We start from the raw sequence: 17,370 nt of genomic DNA, 5'->3' as shown, positions 1-17,370 counted from the left end.
AGGAGTTGAGTTAAAGAAGATACTTCATAAACTCCCTAAAGTAGTTTATAAATTGAATGTGTGTGCAGACCTTAACATTTTGACAGAGGGAAAGGGATTATACTTTCTCATCATGTTCTCCAAGGGGTCTCTAACAGACCTAAAAAAATAAAAAATTAAGGACCAATGGGTCAGCTGTCACATTTTGTGCTTTTGATTGTGACTTAATTTAGTGTAGTTAGTAGAGTTAATATACATATTCTTAGTATGTTTACTTCCTTTTGTAGGGAAGAAGGTTGCAAAACAGGAAGATTTGAAAGAAATGGGTGATGTTTCCTCAGGGATGAGTAGTTCCATCATGCAGCTTTACCTCAAACAGGTGCTTGAGGCGTTTTTTCACACCCAATCAAGTGTACGCCACTTTGCCCTAAATGTCATTGCGTTGACTCTAAACCAAGGTCTTATTCATCCAGTTCAGGTAAGTATGTTTTACAGCAATAGCACTTAGAGAAAGAACCAAGAATTTGTTGCCACTTGAAGACATTGTGATTAGAAAATAAGTAGTTCTTTATTCCTCTTAGTTGTCAATTTCAGGGAGGCTGGGGGCGGGGGGTGCGTGCCAAACTGTTAGGAATCCAAGTTTTAGTCCATCTTTTAGGTTGTTTTTAACTGCAAAGTACATATATATTCATAATGTTGATTCTGTTATACAAACTTTAATTTATATTTGCACAATATGTACTCAGTATTACTTCTTCTAAGTAGGGATGATAGATTTGATTTAATTCACGTTTACTCTTACCTCTAAAATCCAACAACAGCATGTAATGTAAATGGAGATAAGAGTATAATCTATCATAACAGTGTGGATTTTAGTCCACAGAAAAGTCACCTATATAATCTGAACTCTGTTCCTTCATCTTTAATTGGAAGTAAGATCAAGTACCCAATACCTTGAAACATGGATTTGTAGACTAGATGATGTACTCAAGACATGTTTGTAGTACACGAGATGGGCAGCTAATGCTCATATTGTATTCACCATCTGACACATTCAGGAGAGTGCCATAGGCTGCAGATGTGAGTTTGTTAAATAACAACAGCCTGTACCCTTCAAGATTTTTGTTTCGGCTGTTTTGTTTAACTTTTTAAAAATACATTCTTGATTATTATGCTGTGTTCTTCTCTGTGTCCTGAAACAAAACACACTAATGAATATTCAGTCTGTTCTTTGTGACTCAGGGCAGGATTACTTAATAAAATGTACAGTACTCTGTTGATACTCTTGAATTTTTTAGATACTTAGGGCTCTTTGCTGATATGCTTAATAGTCTTAGGGTTTGCTTTTATTGTATCTATTTTTTAAACTTTAAAATTTTATATTTATCAAAAAATTGCAAGAGGTAGTACATTAAGCCCTTTATACTCTTTATGTATATTTTGCCATTTTGCCACATTTGCTTTATCTCTCCATATGTACACTAAATCATTTGATAGTTTCAGATATCATAATTTTTTACCTCTAAATACCTCAGCATACATTTTTTTAAGAACAGAAACACTCTCTTATAAAACCATAATGCAGTCATCAAATTTAGGAAATTTAACATTGATACAATAGTATGTAATATATTTTCATATTTTATAAGTTAAGCTAATAATGTTTTTTTGTGAACCTCCCCACCCCGCAATTCAGGGTTTGATTCTTGATAACGCATTTCATTCAGTGCTACGTTTACTTTTCTTAAGTTGTTTTTTATTTGTTTGTTGCTATTTTTCTGGCTTCCTCACCTCTAATTCAGAGTCACTTAACATAGTAGTGGTGTTTCCTGACCTTTAGATGTATACAGTGAGTATGGCTGTTACCGGATTACTAGCTATCCAGCTGTCCTTCCATTGAAGCCATATCTAAAATCAGCATTGTAGGGGGGGGATTTATATTTTTCTGGTGTTGAGTATGGAAGACAAATTGTTTTTCCCCCTTTATTATCTTTACAAAGAAAATTCAGGCAGGCCTAAAAAATTATTGGATTATTCATTTGTAGTATATATCATAATCTTAAATGGATATATCTTTAGGTTTTTTTTTTGTTTTTTTTTTTTAACAACTTTAAACTCACATTGAAATTGCTTGAAGTTTACCACATCACTTTTTTAAAAAAATTTTTGCTGATGCTCCAGTACATTTTTACTTTTAGCTAAATCTAAGGGAAGATTAATAATTTTTAAAAGAACACTAAAACATGGCATTCATTTATAGGAAAGCCAGTGAGCTAAACTCATATGTCCCAGATACATAGCACGTTTTTTTTTTTTTCATAGCACATTTTAATATACGTCAAGGTACGTATATAGCTTTTACTCCTATGATGTCTCATGAATTCTTTACTTTTATTTCCAGTGTGTGCCGTATTTAATTGCTATGGGCACAGACCCAGAACCAGCTATGCGGAACAAGGCTGATCAGCAGCTTGTGGAAATAGACAAAAAATATGCTGGATTCATTCACGTATGTATTTTTAACTTGTGCAGCCTAAATTTAAATATTGTTCTTTGGTAAACCATTTCTTTGGCAAATGTCCCACCCAGATTCATATTCAAATAAAATATTTTGCTTACTAATTACTTCTAAACATGAATCTAAGTTTGTCCCCCAAGGTGTTTATTCTTTTTAAAATTATCTCTTTAAGATTGAGCTGGAAGTAACAGTATATACAGCATGCACCCTGGATGAAAATCAGGCTGCATGGGTTCTAGTGCCTACTGTGTGTCTTGGCAGTGATGGCTCCTCTGGGTCTCCGTTTTTTTCTTCTATAAAAATGAGCAGATTACAATAGATGATCTCTAGTATTCCTTCCAGTGTTTGCATTCTATGATTTTTACTATTTTAAATAAAACCAAATTATAAAGTTTACCTCTAAATTTATATTTTTAATTTGACTCTTTTAATTTCTGTGACAAAAATAAGGCTTTTATTGATTTCAGATGAAAGCGGTGGCTGGCATGAAGATGTCTTACCAGGTACAACAGGCAATCAACACATGCCTAAAAGATCCTGTAAGGGGTTTCAGGCAAGACGAGTCCTCCAGTGCTTTGTGTTCACACCTTTACTCCATGATCCGTGGAAACCGTCAGCACAGACGCGCCTTTCTGATTTCTTTACTCAACCTCTTTGATGACACAGCGGTAAGCATTAAAAACTTATTTTAAGAAGATAAATGTTCTATAAACTTTATGCCTAAAGTAGTCAACATTTTAAAAATATTATCATTTTAGTAAATAATAGTGACTATCTTAAGTGTGTTTATTTCGGTCTATGTTAACTACAAGGTATTAAAGAGAAAATTTTGCATGAAAATAAAATGAGGGATAAAGTATAATTATGTCTCCATACTGAGTATGTATAAACTTTATAGCAGTTCCTTGAAGCATGCTTTCATATAAACTATGTTACTAAACTGTCACTTCTCAGGGTGGATGGATGGATGGATAGATAGATAAAGTGAAATTCTACTTGTTTATATCAGACTCTAATGTTTTAGAGTAACTGTCCTGGGTTTTAGGCTGCTGAGATCCCTGCTTGTTCAACCAGACCTCCTTTAATAAAAAGCCAACTTTTGTGTAATTACAATTTTGACCCTTTAGGAGCTATTGCACAAGTTGCATTGGCCAGGACTATAAGCCAGGAAAATAAAACATCCCATTCTTTAATCTTATCTCTGAATGTTTTCAATCATTTTACAACGGTATTCAGCATACACTTTATGGTAGCCATTGTGCTAGAAGATGAAGATGTGGTATCTTTCCACATAGAACTTACCAGTTCTTGTGTGAAGCTTTAAAAAGACAAATTTTTTTTTTCATATTTGACTTTTTTGTTGTTCTGATACCAGATTTTTTCAATGAAGTAAAATTAAAATTGTGTGTGTTAGTCACTCAGTCGTGTCTGACTCCTTGCAACCCCATAGACTGTAGCCCACCAGGCTCCTCTGTCCATGGAATTCTCCAGGCAAGAATACTGGAGTGGGTTGCCATTCCCTTCTCCAGGGGATCTTCCCTACCCAGGGATCAAACCCTAGTCTCCTACACTGCAGGCAATTCCTTTACCATCTGAGCTACCAGGGAAGCCCTAAAAATTACCAGAATGCAGATGCCTCTTACTAGACCTTTTCTTTTTAAATAGTACATGAAATTTTTGATTAACAAATAAATATAATAAACTTGTATTTTAGAAACACTTGGAATATAATTTAATCATCATCAGGGCTGTCATCAATATTAAGTTTTCACTGTGTGTAAGAGGTTTAGATAGGAATACATAATGATGTGATAAGATGCTCTTGTCATCATTGGATCTCACCTCCTGTAAGATAGCGGTTAAGATTAGTCTGAGTCTAAGTATAGTCTGAGTCCCAAATGGTTTGTATCTGTATTGCCCTAGGCTTTCTCTTCTTCCTGCGCTTCATTCCTACATGATTTCATTGCTTGCTGTATGTCATTAGCTGGATGCTCTGTCACCCAGCATGTGACATGCTAAATTGGATATCTAGCTTTCATAATACAGTGCTTTCTTCTGACTACCTCCAACAGAAGATGTCAGAGGAGGAACAAATTACTGAATACATAGGGGGATAAGACGGATCTACTATTTAAGGCAGAGCAGGTGTAAAAACATAAATAAAGGTACAAAGATAAGAATGGGTGGGAAATAATGAAGAAATTCATTATTTAATTAGACCAGCAAGGTCATAGTGAGGCATGGTTTATGGAGGATCTTAAAGATACTGTAAAACTATTGAAAGTTGTTAAATACAGTGATGAGGACATGTGACAACAAACATTTTTAGGAACACAAATTTTTTAGCATTGTGTTCACACTGAAGGTAATAACGTTGTTATGATGAGAGTTGGAAGAAAAAGAATGGATGGAAGGAAAGAAGAAACACTGAGGAAGGAATAAATTATATGAGACATTGTGAGAATAGTCAAAGGATAACTGGAATATTTTTGTCCTGTTGTTCAGTACCCTAGTCGTATCCACCTCTTTGCAGCCCCATGGACTGCAGATGCCAGGCCTCTCTGTCCCTCACCATCTCCCGAAGTTTGACCAAGTCCATGTCCATTGCATCAGTGATGCCATGCAGCCATCTCATCCTTTGATGCCCTCCTCTTCTGCCCTCAGTCTTTCCCAGCATCAGGGACTTTTCCAATGAGTCAGCTGTTCGCATCAGATGACCAAAATCCTGAGATTTAAGCTTTAGCATCAGTCCTCCCAATGAATATTTAGGGATGATTTCCCTTAAGATTGACTGGTTTGATCTCCTTGCAGTCTGAGGGACTCTCAGGACTCCTAAGCACACAAAAAGTAGAATGTTGCTAAAAGCAGTTTGAAAAGGAGTTGGTTTGAGAAAGAAATAGGAGAGGAATAGTCAAAGATCTAGGAAGAGAAAACTAAGGAAAAAGGTTTCAGGGAGGTGAGGGTGGTTGTCTGTATTTTCCCAACTTTAACATGTAGATATTGATACATATTTAGAAATAAAAAATAGAGTGGGAGTTTCATGAATACTAATAGCAAGTTCATTCCATCTGTCCTTTGGGATTTTTGTTGTTTGCTACCACTGATACGGCATTTTATGTTGTTTGGGCAGCAGGATAGGGGAGATGGTAGGAAGGTATGTTTGTGGGGCGGATTTTAGGGAAGCATTTGGCCATGCTTCAGGCAATGCGGAATCTTAGTTCCCCAAACAGGGATTAAACCCCTGCCCCTTATAGTGGAAGCATGGTGTCTTAACCACGAAACACCCTGGGAAATACCAGGAAGTAGTGTTTTTAATTGCCTGTTTTTTCTTTTCTTTTTTTTTTTAAAAGCTATAAATATTTTTAAAGGAATTTAAATATTAACATGTCTTTCTGTTTATATTCTGTATGATCATGAAGTTCTGAAAAAAAGTCTCTGTTACTTCTTTTAAAAGCAAACAACTATTAGTAACCATAATTTACCAATGTCAGAGTTTTTATGGTATGAATCTGGCAGATTGACTCTAATATTTTAAATTATACATGCACAGGAAACTGACAATTGTTTTAAGAGTACATGAACTTGGATTTTTTTTAACCCACATGTTAGAACTATGATTATTACCTCTTACTTTTGAAGACAGAATAACTGTGTGTGACTGATCTCTCCATATGGGTTAAACTTTTAGAGGCACAATGATAAATAATCATGAATTCATATGTATACTTTCTGATGTGGTATGGATTTATCATAAAGACTCTATATACTCTATAAGAAAACTTCGGGGCTTCCACTTGGGTGCACTGAAAAAACATTCACCTCTTCCCTTTTTAAGGTACCATGGTTTAAGTCATTAGGAAATCTCTTAAAATGGATTTAAGATTATTCTGTAAAATCCGTTTCTTAAAAAAAAAAAAAAATCCATTTCTTTTCTGCTTCCTCCTTCTCCTTCCTTCTTTCTCTCCCTGTCCCTTCCTTTCTGAAACATTAACTGAGGTGAAAGTACCCTGTAATATTTTTTCTAAAGAGGTTTTTATGATGGATTTCTGGATTATCTACTAAACATGTACTATTTTTTTTTTTAATGTACAGAAAACAGAGGTGAATATGCTCTTGTATATAGCAGACAATCTAGCCTGTTTTCCATACCAGACACAGGAAGAGCCGCTGTTTATAATGCATCATATAGACATTACACTCTCTGTTTCTGGTAGTAACCTACTGCAGTCATTCAAGGAGGTAAGTTACACACATTGCTATTCTTAATGCATCTTTCAATGCAGGCACGCTCTTTTCACTGTTTTCTTTCTCATTGTTCTTTTTATTGTTTTCACAGGTATATAAAATCTTTGTAAATAAACTAAATAGTTTTTATAAATATTTTATAAATAAATATAAATATTTTATAAATAAATAAATTGTGCTTGAGTTGGAGAGAGGCAATGAGTTGCCATTTCATTTCCATTAAGAAAGTTCTTAAAACCATTTCATTCCAGATCATTTAGGTAGAATTTATACATGCATATACTTACGTGCATGCGCACATGTGCACGCACAAACACAGACACAGACACACACACACACACACATACATGCATGCTTGCATACGTGGATTGTTCTGTTGATAAGTCATCCCATGTCTTTATCTCTCCCACTTTAAGCACTGACCTTAAATGCTTAGTGTCCATTTAAACCCCATTTTAAAACACCTTGCTCTTTTATAAATCTGAAAATACTATAGATAACAGTAGTACACTTGAAGAGATACAGGTATGAATATAAATAGCTTACCTACAAGGAACACAGAAAATTTATGCTATTGATTTCCTTATCCCTGAACACCAGAATCATAATGAAGTTGGTATATTGTATGCCCAAAAGTTTTTTGTTGTGAACTTTGTATCTTTTCTTTCATGGTTTTTAAGAAGAAAATATAGTTGGTTTAATTGTAAAAGCACCTGGTGTAGCCCTGGGAATACAGTAGGTGCACTCAGTAATTTACATTCTTTGTAAATTAGTTGGAATATTTCCATGTACCTGATGATACAAGTAAATATTCTCATTTTACAGTTTTGTTGTGCCCAAAACTCAGCCTGGTCAAACTCATAAATCAGGGAGATTATTTTAATACCTAAGAGTTAGAATTACAGAAGTATCTGAACCCTTGCTACTTGAAGTACAGACCAGAACCAGTAGCACCAGCCTCACCTGAGAGCTTGTTAGACCTGTAGAACCTTAGGCCCCACCCTAAGAACCTTAGGCCCCACCCAGACCTGCTGACACAATGTTTTCTTTGTTAATAAAATGCCTAGGTGTTTAATATGCACTTTGAAGTTTAAGAGGTTAATAATTTCCCAGGAACTTGATCCATCATGTTACCTTATTTTACTTCACTAACTGTTATAAATATACTTGTACATGTTTCTCCTGTTTTATTTCTTAAGTTATATTTTGAATATTGCTTTGTAATCTGATCTTTTCCACCTCTGGAAACCAGTTGGCTTTGTTTCTTTTTAAAAGCTAACAGTTTCCTAAAGTACAAAGAAACAATTTAATTTTTTAAGAAAAACTGCATGTTATCTTGCTGAAAAGTTCTTAAATGGGAAAGTTTAAAAGAAGGTGGGGGGGATTAAAGACCTATTATATTTTCCTCAGTTAAATTATGATTACTTTTCCTCTAATGGCTTACCTATATACCAAATTGTTACTTCTATAATTTATCTTTCATTGCTATCATATAAGAAAATTCTTTTCCTTGGAATGATATTCCCGAAGGGTTTAGGGAGGGTGGCACAGTAGTTGGAGGAGTGGATTTTATTTAGTGTTGGAACATTATTTTCTCCCTAAGGGTTACATCCCCAGTTGTTTACAGAAAGTCAGAGAGTTCTGATATATGAAACACTAAATTGTGGATACTTTTGAAGATGTTGAAGGGAGCATATGTATAGTTGTTAGTGGTATTTTCATTTTATATTTTTCAGACATAATAATTTCCTCTTTTTTTCAGTCTATGGTAAAAGACAAAAGGAAAGAGAGAAAATCATCTCCTGGTAAGGAAAATGAGTCAAGTGAGAGTGAAGAAGAAGTCTCTAGGCCTCGAAAGTCACGGAAACGTGTAGATTCGGATTCAGATTCGGATTCAGAAGATGATATAAATTCAGTGATGAAATGTTTGCCAGAAAATTCAGCCCCTTTAATTGAGTTTGCAAATGTCTCCCAGGGTATTTTATTGCTTCTGATGTTAAAACAACATTTGAAGAATCTCTGTGGATTTTCTGATAGGTAAGTGGTGAAAGAAAAACTTGCTGTCTTCAAATAATGAAGAAATAGGAAACCCAGTTTTGATTGCATGCTGAATATTAAAAATGCTCCTTTTTTATAAAAAGGAGTTTGTTCCTTTTAACTGCTATATAGGGTTTTTGTTGTATAATATACCATAATTTGTACATTCTGTTATTAAAGAGTGGAAAGCTATTTTCTTCTAATTGGAGATAATGCATCATAAATTAAAAGACTTATTATGTTGGCTTTAGGCTAACCTTAAAAATAGATGGCAGAGACTTCCCTGGTGGTCCACTGGCTAAGACTCTGCACTCCCAATGCAGGGGGCCTGGGTTTGATCCTTTGTCAGGGAACTAGATCCCACATGCACAACTAAGACCCAGAACAGCAAAATAAATGAAATCCATAAAAGTAAATATTAAAAAAGATGGAAAATTCAAATTTTTAAAGAGCTATGAGTGAAGAATAAATAGATGCAGACCAGCTAGGCTAAGTTCTAACAGGATCCAGTAGTCTTTAATGTACACTATCAAGGTAAGAGATAGAAAAGTACTAATAAGTTTGAATGTGCTATAGTTTTACTCATCATCAGTCACTACACTGCCTATACCCATGAAATTTTGGATATTTTTCACATTCATTGAAACTTTAAATGTTCATAGGGACAGATAATGAAATGGATAAAGTGGATCTGGGTAGGTCATTGACAAAATGAAAAAAACATGTTTGGGATTCAGATATTCATCAGCTTGTTGCCATGGGAGAAAGTGGGACCGGTGTGGCCAGAGCTTCCATTTTTTCAAGGGAAGCTAGAAAAATCCAGATTTTAATGAGAAATACCCTGATGTTAAATGTTGGCAACTGTTGGACATACTGTGTTATATTGTACTTCACAGATACTGCATTTTATACAAATTGAAGGTTTGTGGCTGTCTTACATCTCGCAAGTCTGTTGGCTCCATTTTTCCAACAGCATTTGTTCCCTTTGTGCCTCTGTCACATTTTGTAGTTATTCAACAATATTTAAATAGTTTTCATTATTATTTTTATGGTGGTCTTTGATCAGTCATATTTGATGCTACAATTGCCAAAAGATTACAATTCACTGAAGACTCATGATACTATTTAGCAATAAAGTATTTTTTAATTAAGATATGTACATTGTTTTTCAACATAATGCTGGTGCACACTTTAAATAGACTATAATATGGTATAAATGTAACCTTTATATTCATTGGGAAACAAAAAATTGATGTGGTTCACTTTATTGCAATAATTGCTTTATTGCAGTGGTCTGGAACCACACCTGTAATGTCTCCAAGGTATTCCTGTAATTCAAAATAATTTAAAACCTTGTAAAGTCTTGGGGCAGTGCTAAGGAGATGGAAAGATTTTGAAATAGAGTTGTTAATAATATGAAGCAGGTTTGTAGACAGTCATTCTGGCCGTGTCGAGAATGAAAAATCTTAGAAGAAGGTAAACCAGTTAGGTAGTACTGAGTAATTATATTAAAACTGTCCTACAGTCACAATCATGGTACTAAAAAATAGACATGAGAAACTACTTTCATTTAAATGATGCCTTGATTCAAGACAAGTACTGAGGAAAACAAGAGAATATTACTCTTTAATCTTTGATTTTGTGTCTTTACTTCCCTTTTTAAAATTATATTTATCTTGTATACAGTTTTACTGGTTGAACTCTGTATGACAAAGTTTAGTTGTAAGTAAATAAAACTTAACTAGAATCCATTTAAATGTAAATGTCTGGAAAAAATTTTTACATTAATGGTTTTATTTTCCTAAAAGTAAAATTCAGAAATATTCTCCATCTGAATCTGCAAAAGTGTATGATAAAGCGATAAACCGGAAAACAGGAGTTCATTTTCATCCCAAACAAACACTGGACTTCCTGCGGAGTGATATGGCTAATTCCAAAATCACTGAAGATGTGAAGAGGAGTATAGTAAAACAGTACCTAGATGTGAGTAGTAAAACCAAAATATACTTCATTTTGATAATGACTTTTTTGAATGTAAGTACTTTTGAGAGGACTACCCTCTTTAGCCATTTCTGTTCCTCTTCCGTCTGGCAACCAATATCATAACTTTTTCATGTTTTCTTACAGAAGAAGTACAAGTATATATACACACACACACATATGTGTATATATGTATGTATATACCCATTTAACAAGTGTGTATGTGAGTGTATTAATTATGCTTTTAAAATGTCTTTAAGAATAGGCAAATGCAGGGAATTCCCTGGTGGTCCAGTGGTTAGGACTCCACACCTTCACTCCTGAGGGCTCAGGGTTCAATCCCTGGTCAGGGAACTTAGATCCTGAAAGCCATATGGCGCGGCTGGGGAAAAAAAATAAGGGGGCAGATTCAGAGAGACAGAAAATAGAACTGAAGTTTACCAGGGCCAGTGGGAAGGGAGGAATGGGGAGTATTAAATGGGTACAGATTGAGTTTCTTTTGGGAATGATGTAAAAGTTTTAGAAATAATGGTAGTGATGGTTGTACAACATTATGAATATACTTCATGTCAATGAATTAAGCACTTTAAAGTGGTAAATTTTCTGTTATATAATTTTACCACAATAAAATTTTTTAATGTTTAAAAAAATGTTTTCCAAGATTGTCCTAAAAAGTAAAAATAAAGTCTTTAAATTTAATCTACTTAAAGCTGGTAGTCGAATATAACTAATCATGATTTTCTTGTCTAAGAATGTAAGCTACACAATGGTTTTCATATTATTCATAGACTGCAAACTTTATACTTTAAATTTAGCATTTATTTTAGTTCTTTTAAATTGTTTGACATCTTTCATTTATTCTTATATCCTCTTGGTGGAGAGCAGATGGAGCAGAAAATGTTTAAATGTCTGTCAGTAATTAGTAATCAACTGGCTGCTTGATAATTTGGATCAGGGTCAGGGACATCTTGCTTATAGGCAAAATCTGATCAACTGCCTGTTGGTGTAAAATAAAGTTTTATTGAAACAGCTATGTGCATTTGTTTCTGTATTATATTTTAGCCTGCAGAGCCAAAAATACTTCCAATCTGGCTCTTTACAAAAAACATTTTCCAGCACTCAAGTTAGGCAGTAGCTAAAGTCTCTTTCACCAATATCAAACCACTGCCATGGAAAATATTTAGAAATTTGACAGACTTGTTTGAAATGTTTACCTCAAATTCTAAGTTAATATCTAATTTTTGTAGTTCAAACTTCTCATGGAACATCTGGACCCTGATGAAGAGGAGGAAGAAGGGGAGGTGTCCGCCAGCACAAATGCTCGGAACAAAGCAATTACCTCGCTGCTTGGAGGAGGCAGCCCTAAAAATAATGCAGCAGCAGAGACAGAAGATGATGAAAGTGATGGGGAGGATAGAGGAGGAGGCACTTCAGGGGTGAGGCGGAGGAGGAGTCAACGTATTTCGCAGCGTATTACGTAAAATGATTTTTATGTGCTTATATATGTCAGTCTATTCAATGTACACCAAGTAATGTAATACTTATGAGAGAAAACATTTTGTAGATAGAAATTCTCTACTTATCCATTTATACATCTTTTTGTAGAAAGTTTAACATAAAAGACAATAAAAAAGAAAAAACAGAAATGAGATTTATCCAGCATAAAGGGTTATTAATTTTTCTTTGGATTGTATTAATGTGTGTTATCCTTTTTTATTGTTGCTAAATTTTATGTAGCTTTATGGTTCATATGTATATATAATTTTATATATCAATAAGAGTAAAGACACGGGTACAAATTAAGAGATACATGGTTTTACAAATATATGTTAACCCCTTGGCGCTGGCGGTCACGGTGCGTCTCATTGCCGGCAATGGAAGTGTGCTGGGAAATCCCAACTCCCGGCGTCAAGGGATTAAAAGCAATAAAAACAATAATTTCACTAAAATTATTTTGTGTAACACTTGGTCTTTTTTCCCCCCTCCCAATGTTTTAGTCATTGAGAAGGTCAAAACGAAATTCAGACTCTACGGAGTTGGCAGCACAGATGAATGAAAGTGTTGACGTCATGGATGTCATCGCTATTTGCTGTCCAAAGTACAAAGATCGACCACAAATTGCAAGAGTAGTACAGAAAACCAGCAATGGCTTCAGTGTTCAGTGGATGGCAGGCTCCTACAGTGGCTCCTGGACTGAGGCTAAGCGCCGTGATGGCCGCAAACTGGTGCCTTGGGTAGACACTATTAAAGAGTCAGACATTATTTACAAAAAAATTGCTCTAACGAGTGCTAATAAGCTGACTAATAAAGTTGTTCAGACTTTACGATCCCTGTATGCCGCCAAGGATGGGACTTCCAGCTAATGAATTTGTACATGCAGCCAAATTTACAGGAGTTTTTTTTAAAGGCAGAAAAACTTGAATATCAACATTCTGGCAAAAAAAAAAAAAATATCAGTTTTATGAAGAGTAAGAATGGAACCTGGGATGCAGGAACAAAAGAAGGAAATGTTGGGCAAACATTTTTGTGGGAGCTCCCTTCGCTGTTGTGCAGCAGAAACAGATTCTCAGTTCATTTTTACTCCCACTGTATTATAGTTTAACAAAAATTGTTTATATCTTGGAAAAAAAAAACTTTCTGTTTAAAAATAAACAAGTGAATGTTGGAAATTAGTCTGTTAATGTTCTTAATAAAGTGTTCTTGGAGTTTAACCTAGCAGCGGATGGCTTTCTTTAGCTTAGCCCAGTTTCCAGGGAAGCATTGTTTTTTCCAGGCTGTAAAATGGCAGAATCTCCTGGATATATAATTTATTCTGTTGGGGGAAAAAAAAAAAAAAAAGCATGCAGTATCTATGACCTATCTGCAGAAGGAGTTTTTGTAAATGTAGATTTTGATGTATTAGGTCACCCTGAAAACAATACAAGAAAAGGGATCCCCAGACTACCTGGTGGAGCGAATACTGCAATAAATTTTTTTACTTCTCTTTGTTACTTGTCTGTTTCCATTTGAATTTCTTATTGTAAAGATCTGTTTAAATCCATTTATATTATTTTGCAGTCTTTTATGTAAAATTTATTATATCACTGGTTTTCAAAACAAAACATAAAATATTGTTTATACAGTTTGTATAGGCTGACTTCTGAATAATTGGTATCTATTATTTTCATTCCCATAAGAGGGTGTAAACAATTAACTCCAGGGTTTTATTGTATCCTGCAATATTTAGTATTAACTATATATGATTTAGCACTGTGCCAAACACATTTTCAAGAGTACATTTTGATATAAAAAGAAACTATAGTTTGTTCCTTGTATGCTTCAATTTCTTTCTAGTGATGTCATGATGGTAATATTTATTTTTTAAACCTCGGGGGGGTGGGAAAGTTACAGTTTTGGGGAAAGGTAACAATCATGCTATTTTGGGAAACTAGCATTTCTCTTAGTTAAAATTATTCCATGTGTTATTTTCAAAATAGAATTGAGATGACTATGACACTTCATAATAACATTACATTTTTCACGAGTTATTTTTTAATGCTGAAAAAGGAGTAATTTTACTAGTTGAGATGTTTATTCGTTTTCTATTCTAAATGTTTTATACATCTTTGGGGAGCAGTTGTCATTTATTTGTCTGTTATTACAGATGGGGAGGTGGGTATTTAATTAGTTGATTTGCATAGTTGATGCTCAGAAATAGTAATGCCTAAAATTTACAGAGGATGAGGTCTGTTTCAGATTTAAATCTTTTTAAAATATGTACTATTTTTTAAGTCAGCTTTTTAAAACTGACCTCTAGAATGTTAAGTTTTATGAAATTGGCCAATAAATGAAGATACTCAATTTGTGAGGAAGAGTGACATTGCCATAAAATACCTTTTTGTGAACTCCTATTAAACCACTATGAAAATAACTTTACAGGATCTATTTCCTATGTGGAATTATTTCAGAACATTTTTTTGAAGGAAATGTTTTCTCATTCTTCTTTTTCTTCCACTTAATTGCATGTTTCCTCTTCCTTTTTACTGTGAACTATGTGGGACAAAACTAGATTGGGTTTCCCCCCACTTTGGAGTTTTATCAGCAAAAGATTAAGGTGACTTTTGAAAACAATAATGATACATCAATAAGAGTAAAATACCAGTTAGGAAAAATTGATAGAATATAAAGTCCAACCTCTAGATTTCTAAGACTGGAGCTGTGAATTTAAAAAGCCAGTTTTGAATGCTGATGTTTAATGATGCATGCTGTGTTTTAGTTTCTTTCAACACTCTGGGAGTTAAACGTGTTATCCCCATTTTATAGATAAGAAAAACTGAGGCACAACAGGATTCAGTAATCTGCTTTTAAGTGTTTAATAGGCATTTAAATTTAGCATTGGAGTAATTGCATCTCACTACTCTACGCTGATTGCTCATCAGCATTAAAGATGATCCTTTTTGAAAGTGAACCAGTTCTTAAAGGATGCTTGGAGTACACATATACTTAGGGATCCTATTTACCCCAGTTAACCTCAGTTGGTCATAGATGAATTGCTGTGTTTAGGAGTTTTCCATATATTCTAAGCTTCAGTATTTGAGCTATTAATTAAAGCAAATGTTGATGTAACTTGGGGCTTCCCAGGTGACTCAGTGGTAAAGAATCTGCCTGCCAATGCCGAAGATGTGTCAACTTATCAAACCTTCACTTTCTACATTAATATGAAACTTAGTCTTTTCTTACTTAAATTATCTAGTAATATTCTGATAAAGAATGGGTATTTAAAAAACAAATTCATACGGAAGTACAGATACAGTAAACAGAATTTAGTAATCTCTAGTAGAAGAAATTCTGAACTCTTAGGGGAAAGTAGTATATAGCTTACTCAGTTAATATGTCGAGTATTTGAATTGTTAGCAGGTAACTGAAGCACACAGCAGTTTTTAACAACTGTAGTCCATTTCATGAAGACAGGTAAGTCAAGCTTTTTTGTCCAATGTTGATTTCATGACCAGGAAGCAAATTTATCCTGTGTTCATTTAGAAAGTGAACTTATCCAAGAAAGTATATGGTTCTCCCTCCCCATACACCATGTTTAGTTACATAAAGTACTCGTCTTCGTCACTATCTTAATGTCTAGGTGGTCTGCATCTTCAGAACTATTGATATCAATCAGAATAAGATGACTTGTGCAAATATAAGATGCATCAGATTACCCATTTAAAATAATTTGGAACATTTGATAAGTTTTGCTCTGTAAAAGTTCTACTTATTTGAACCTTTCACTAAGTTTGCCTTGCTCATTCTAAAATTAAAACTTACATAATTTTTCATCATAGGTATTAATTATACAGATGATGTGAATTTTTTTTTTTTTTAATGGCACTGTCCTGTTGGTCCCATTTGAGTATAAATTTGGTATGATAGAAAGGTCACTGCCCAAGTTCCAGTTTGTATAGTTTGTTGACCAAGTGGTCATAAAAGCCTCATGTTTTTGCATTACAGCCAAGCAAAAACCACCACTCTTCCTTCTTAAGACCAGCTGTGTATGGTTCCATTGCTCAGAGTGATGCCATATGCACACAATTTTATCATAATTTTTAAAAACTTAATTTTTGTTATAGAACCATCATGCACTTATCACTCAGTGTCAGTCAGTTCTGAATTTCTGATCAAGCTTGTTTGACCTATACCTGTATACTCCTCTCCCTCATTTTTCTGAAGTAAATCCCAGGCATCATGTTACTTCACCTGTAAAGATATCTTTAAATACTAAATAACTTTTGACCTCAAATATCCGGTAACTTTTCAGTTTTCTCAAAATATTTTTTTGTCTTAATGTTTCTTCATCTATCTTTTACTCTGCAAGTTTTTTATGATGAAACTTACTTGTCCTTGGATACTTAAGAAAATAGTTAATTCTAAATAACAGTTATTTTCTGCTTTTTAATCCTTTTGCTTACCTGAATTTATTGTAGGCTTGAGAGGCATTGTCTCTCATTCAAACTTGCGCCTGCATAACTAGAACAGAGGTCCCATCACAGAGATAATGAACAAGGAGATAGGTCTAGTTTTCAGAAAGGCGGTGATAAACATCCTTTGCATTTTAGTTAGCAAATGCCAAGCAGGCAATTGGAGATGAAGACCTGAAGGAAGGAAACAAGTTTAAATAGATAACAGAGGATACTCTGGGATTACAGCTCCTCTGTTAGTCAGAAACTTTGTACTAATTATTGCTTGAAATAAATGGATTCACAGGCTATGTTATTGTGGTTCAATCGCTCAGTCATGTTCGACTGTGCAACCCCATGGACTGCAGCACACTAGGCTTCCCTGTCCTTCACCATCTCCCAGAATTTGCTCAAACCCAAGTCCATTGAGTCGATGATGCCATTCAACCATCTCATCCTCTTTCACCCCCTTCTCCTGCCTCCAGTCTTTCCCAGGTCTTTTCCAATGAGTTAGTTCTTTGCATCAGGTGACCAAAGTATTGGAGCTTCAGCATCAGTCCTTCAAATGAATATTCAGGGTTGATTTCCTTTAGGATTGACTGGCTTTATCTCCCTGCTGTCCAAGGGACTCTCAAAGAGTCTTCTCCAGCACCACAGTTTGAAAGCATCAATTCTTCAGCACTC

General features: G+C 34.5%; 1 protein-coding gene across 3 annotated transcripts in view; it reads left to right on the top strand.

Moving 5' to 3' along the window:
* The window catches only part of NIPBL (NIPBL cohesin loading factor), a 191,342-nt gene extending 177,278 nt beyond the window's left edge, over positions 1-14,064 (top strand). For 2 of the 3 annotated variants that reach the window (XM_061129942.1, XM_061129940.1), the window contains 8 exons: positions 267-457; positions 2,381-2,488; positions 2,965-3,165; positions 6,590-6,736; positions 8,505-8,779; positions 10,588-10,762; positions 12,007-12,195; positions 12,757-14,064. In XM_061129942.1, the coding sequence (XP_060985925.1) occupies positions 267-457; positions 2,381-2,488; positions 2,965-3,165; positions 6,590-6,736; positions 8,505-8,779; positions 10,588-10,762; positions 12,007-12,195; positions 12,757-13,122 (1,652 nt within the window). In that variant the 3' untranslated portion in view covers positions 13,123-14,064. Of the gene's footprint in view, positions 1-266; positions 458-2,380; positions 2,489-2,964; positions 3,166-6,589; positions 6,737-8,504; positions 8,780-10,587; positions 10,763-12,006; positions 12,237-12,756 lie in introns of all 3 variants that reach the window. The other variant, XM_061129941.1, reaches the window with a different exon arrangement.
* The last annotated feature ends 3,306 nt before the right edge of the window (positions 14,065-17,370 follow it).

Source organism: Dama dama, chromosome 25 (genome assembly GCF_033118175.1).
Source record: "Dama dama isolate Ldn47 chromosome 25, ASM3311817v1, whole genome shotgun sequence".
Lineage (NCBI taxonomy): Eukaryota > Metazoa > Chordata > Mammalia > Artiodactyla > Cervidae > Dama > Dama dama.
The sequence above is the reverse complement of the archived record's forward strand: the minus strand, read 5'-3'. Positions and strand labels throughout refer to the sequence as shown.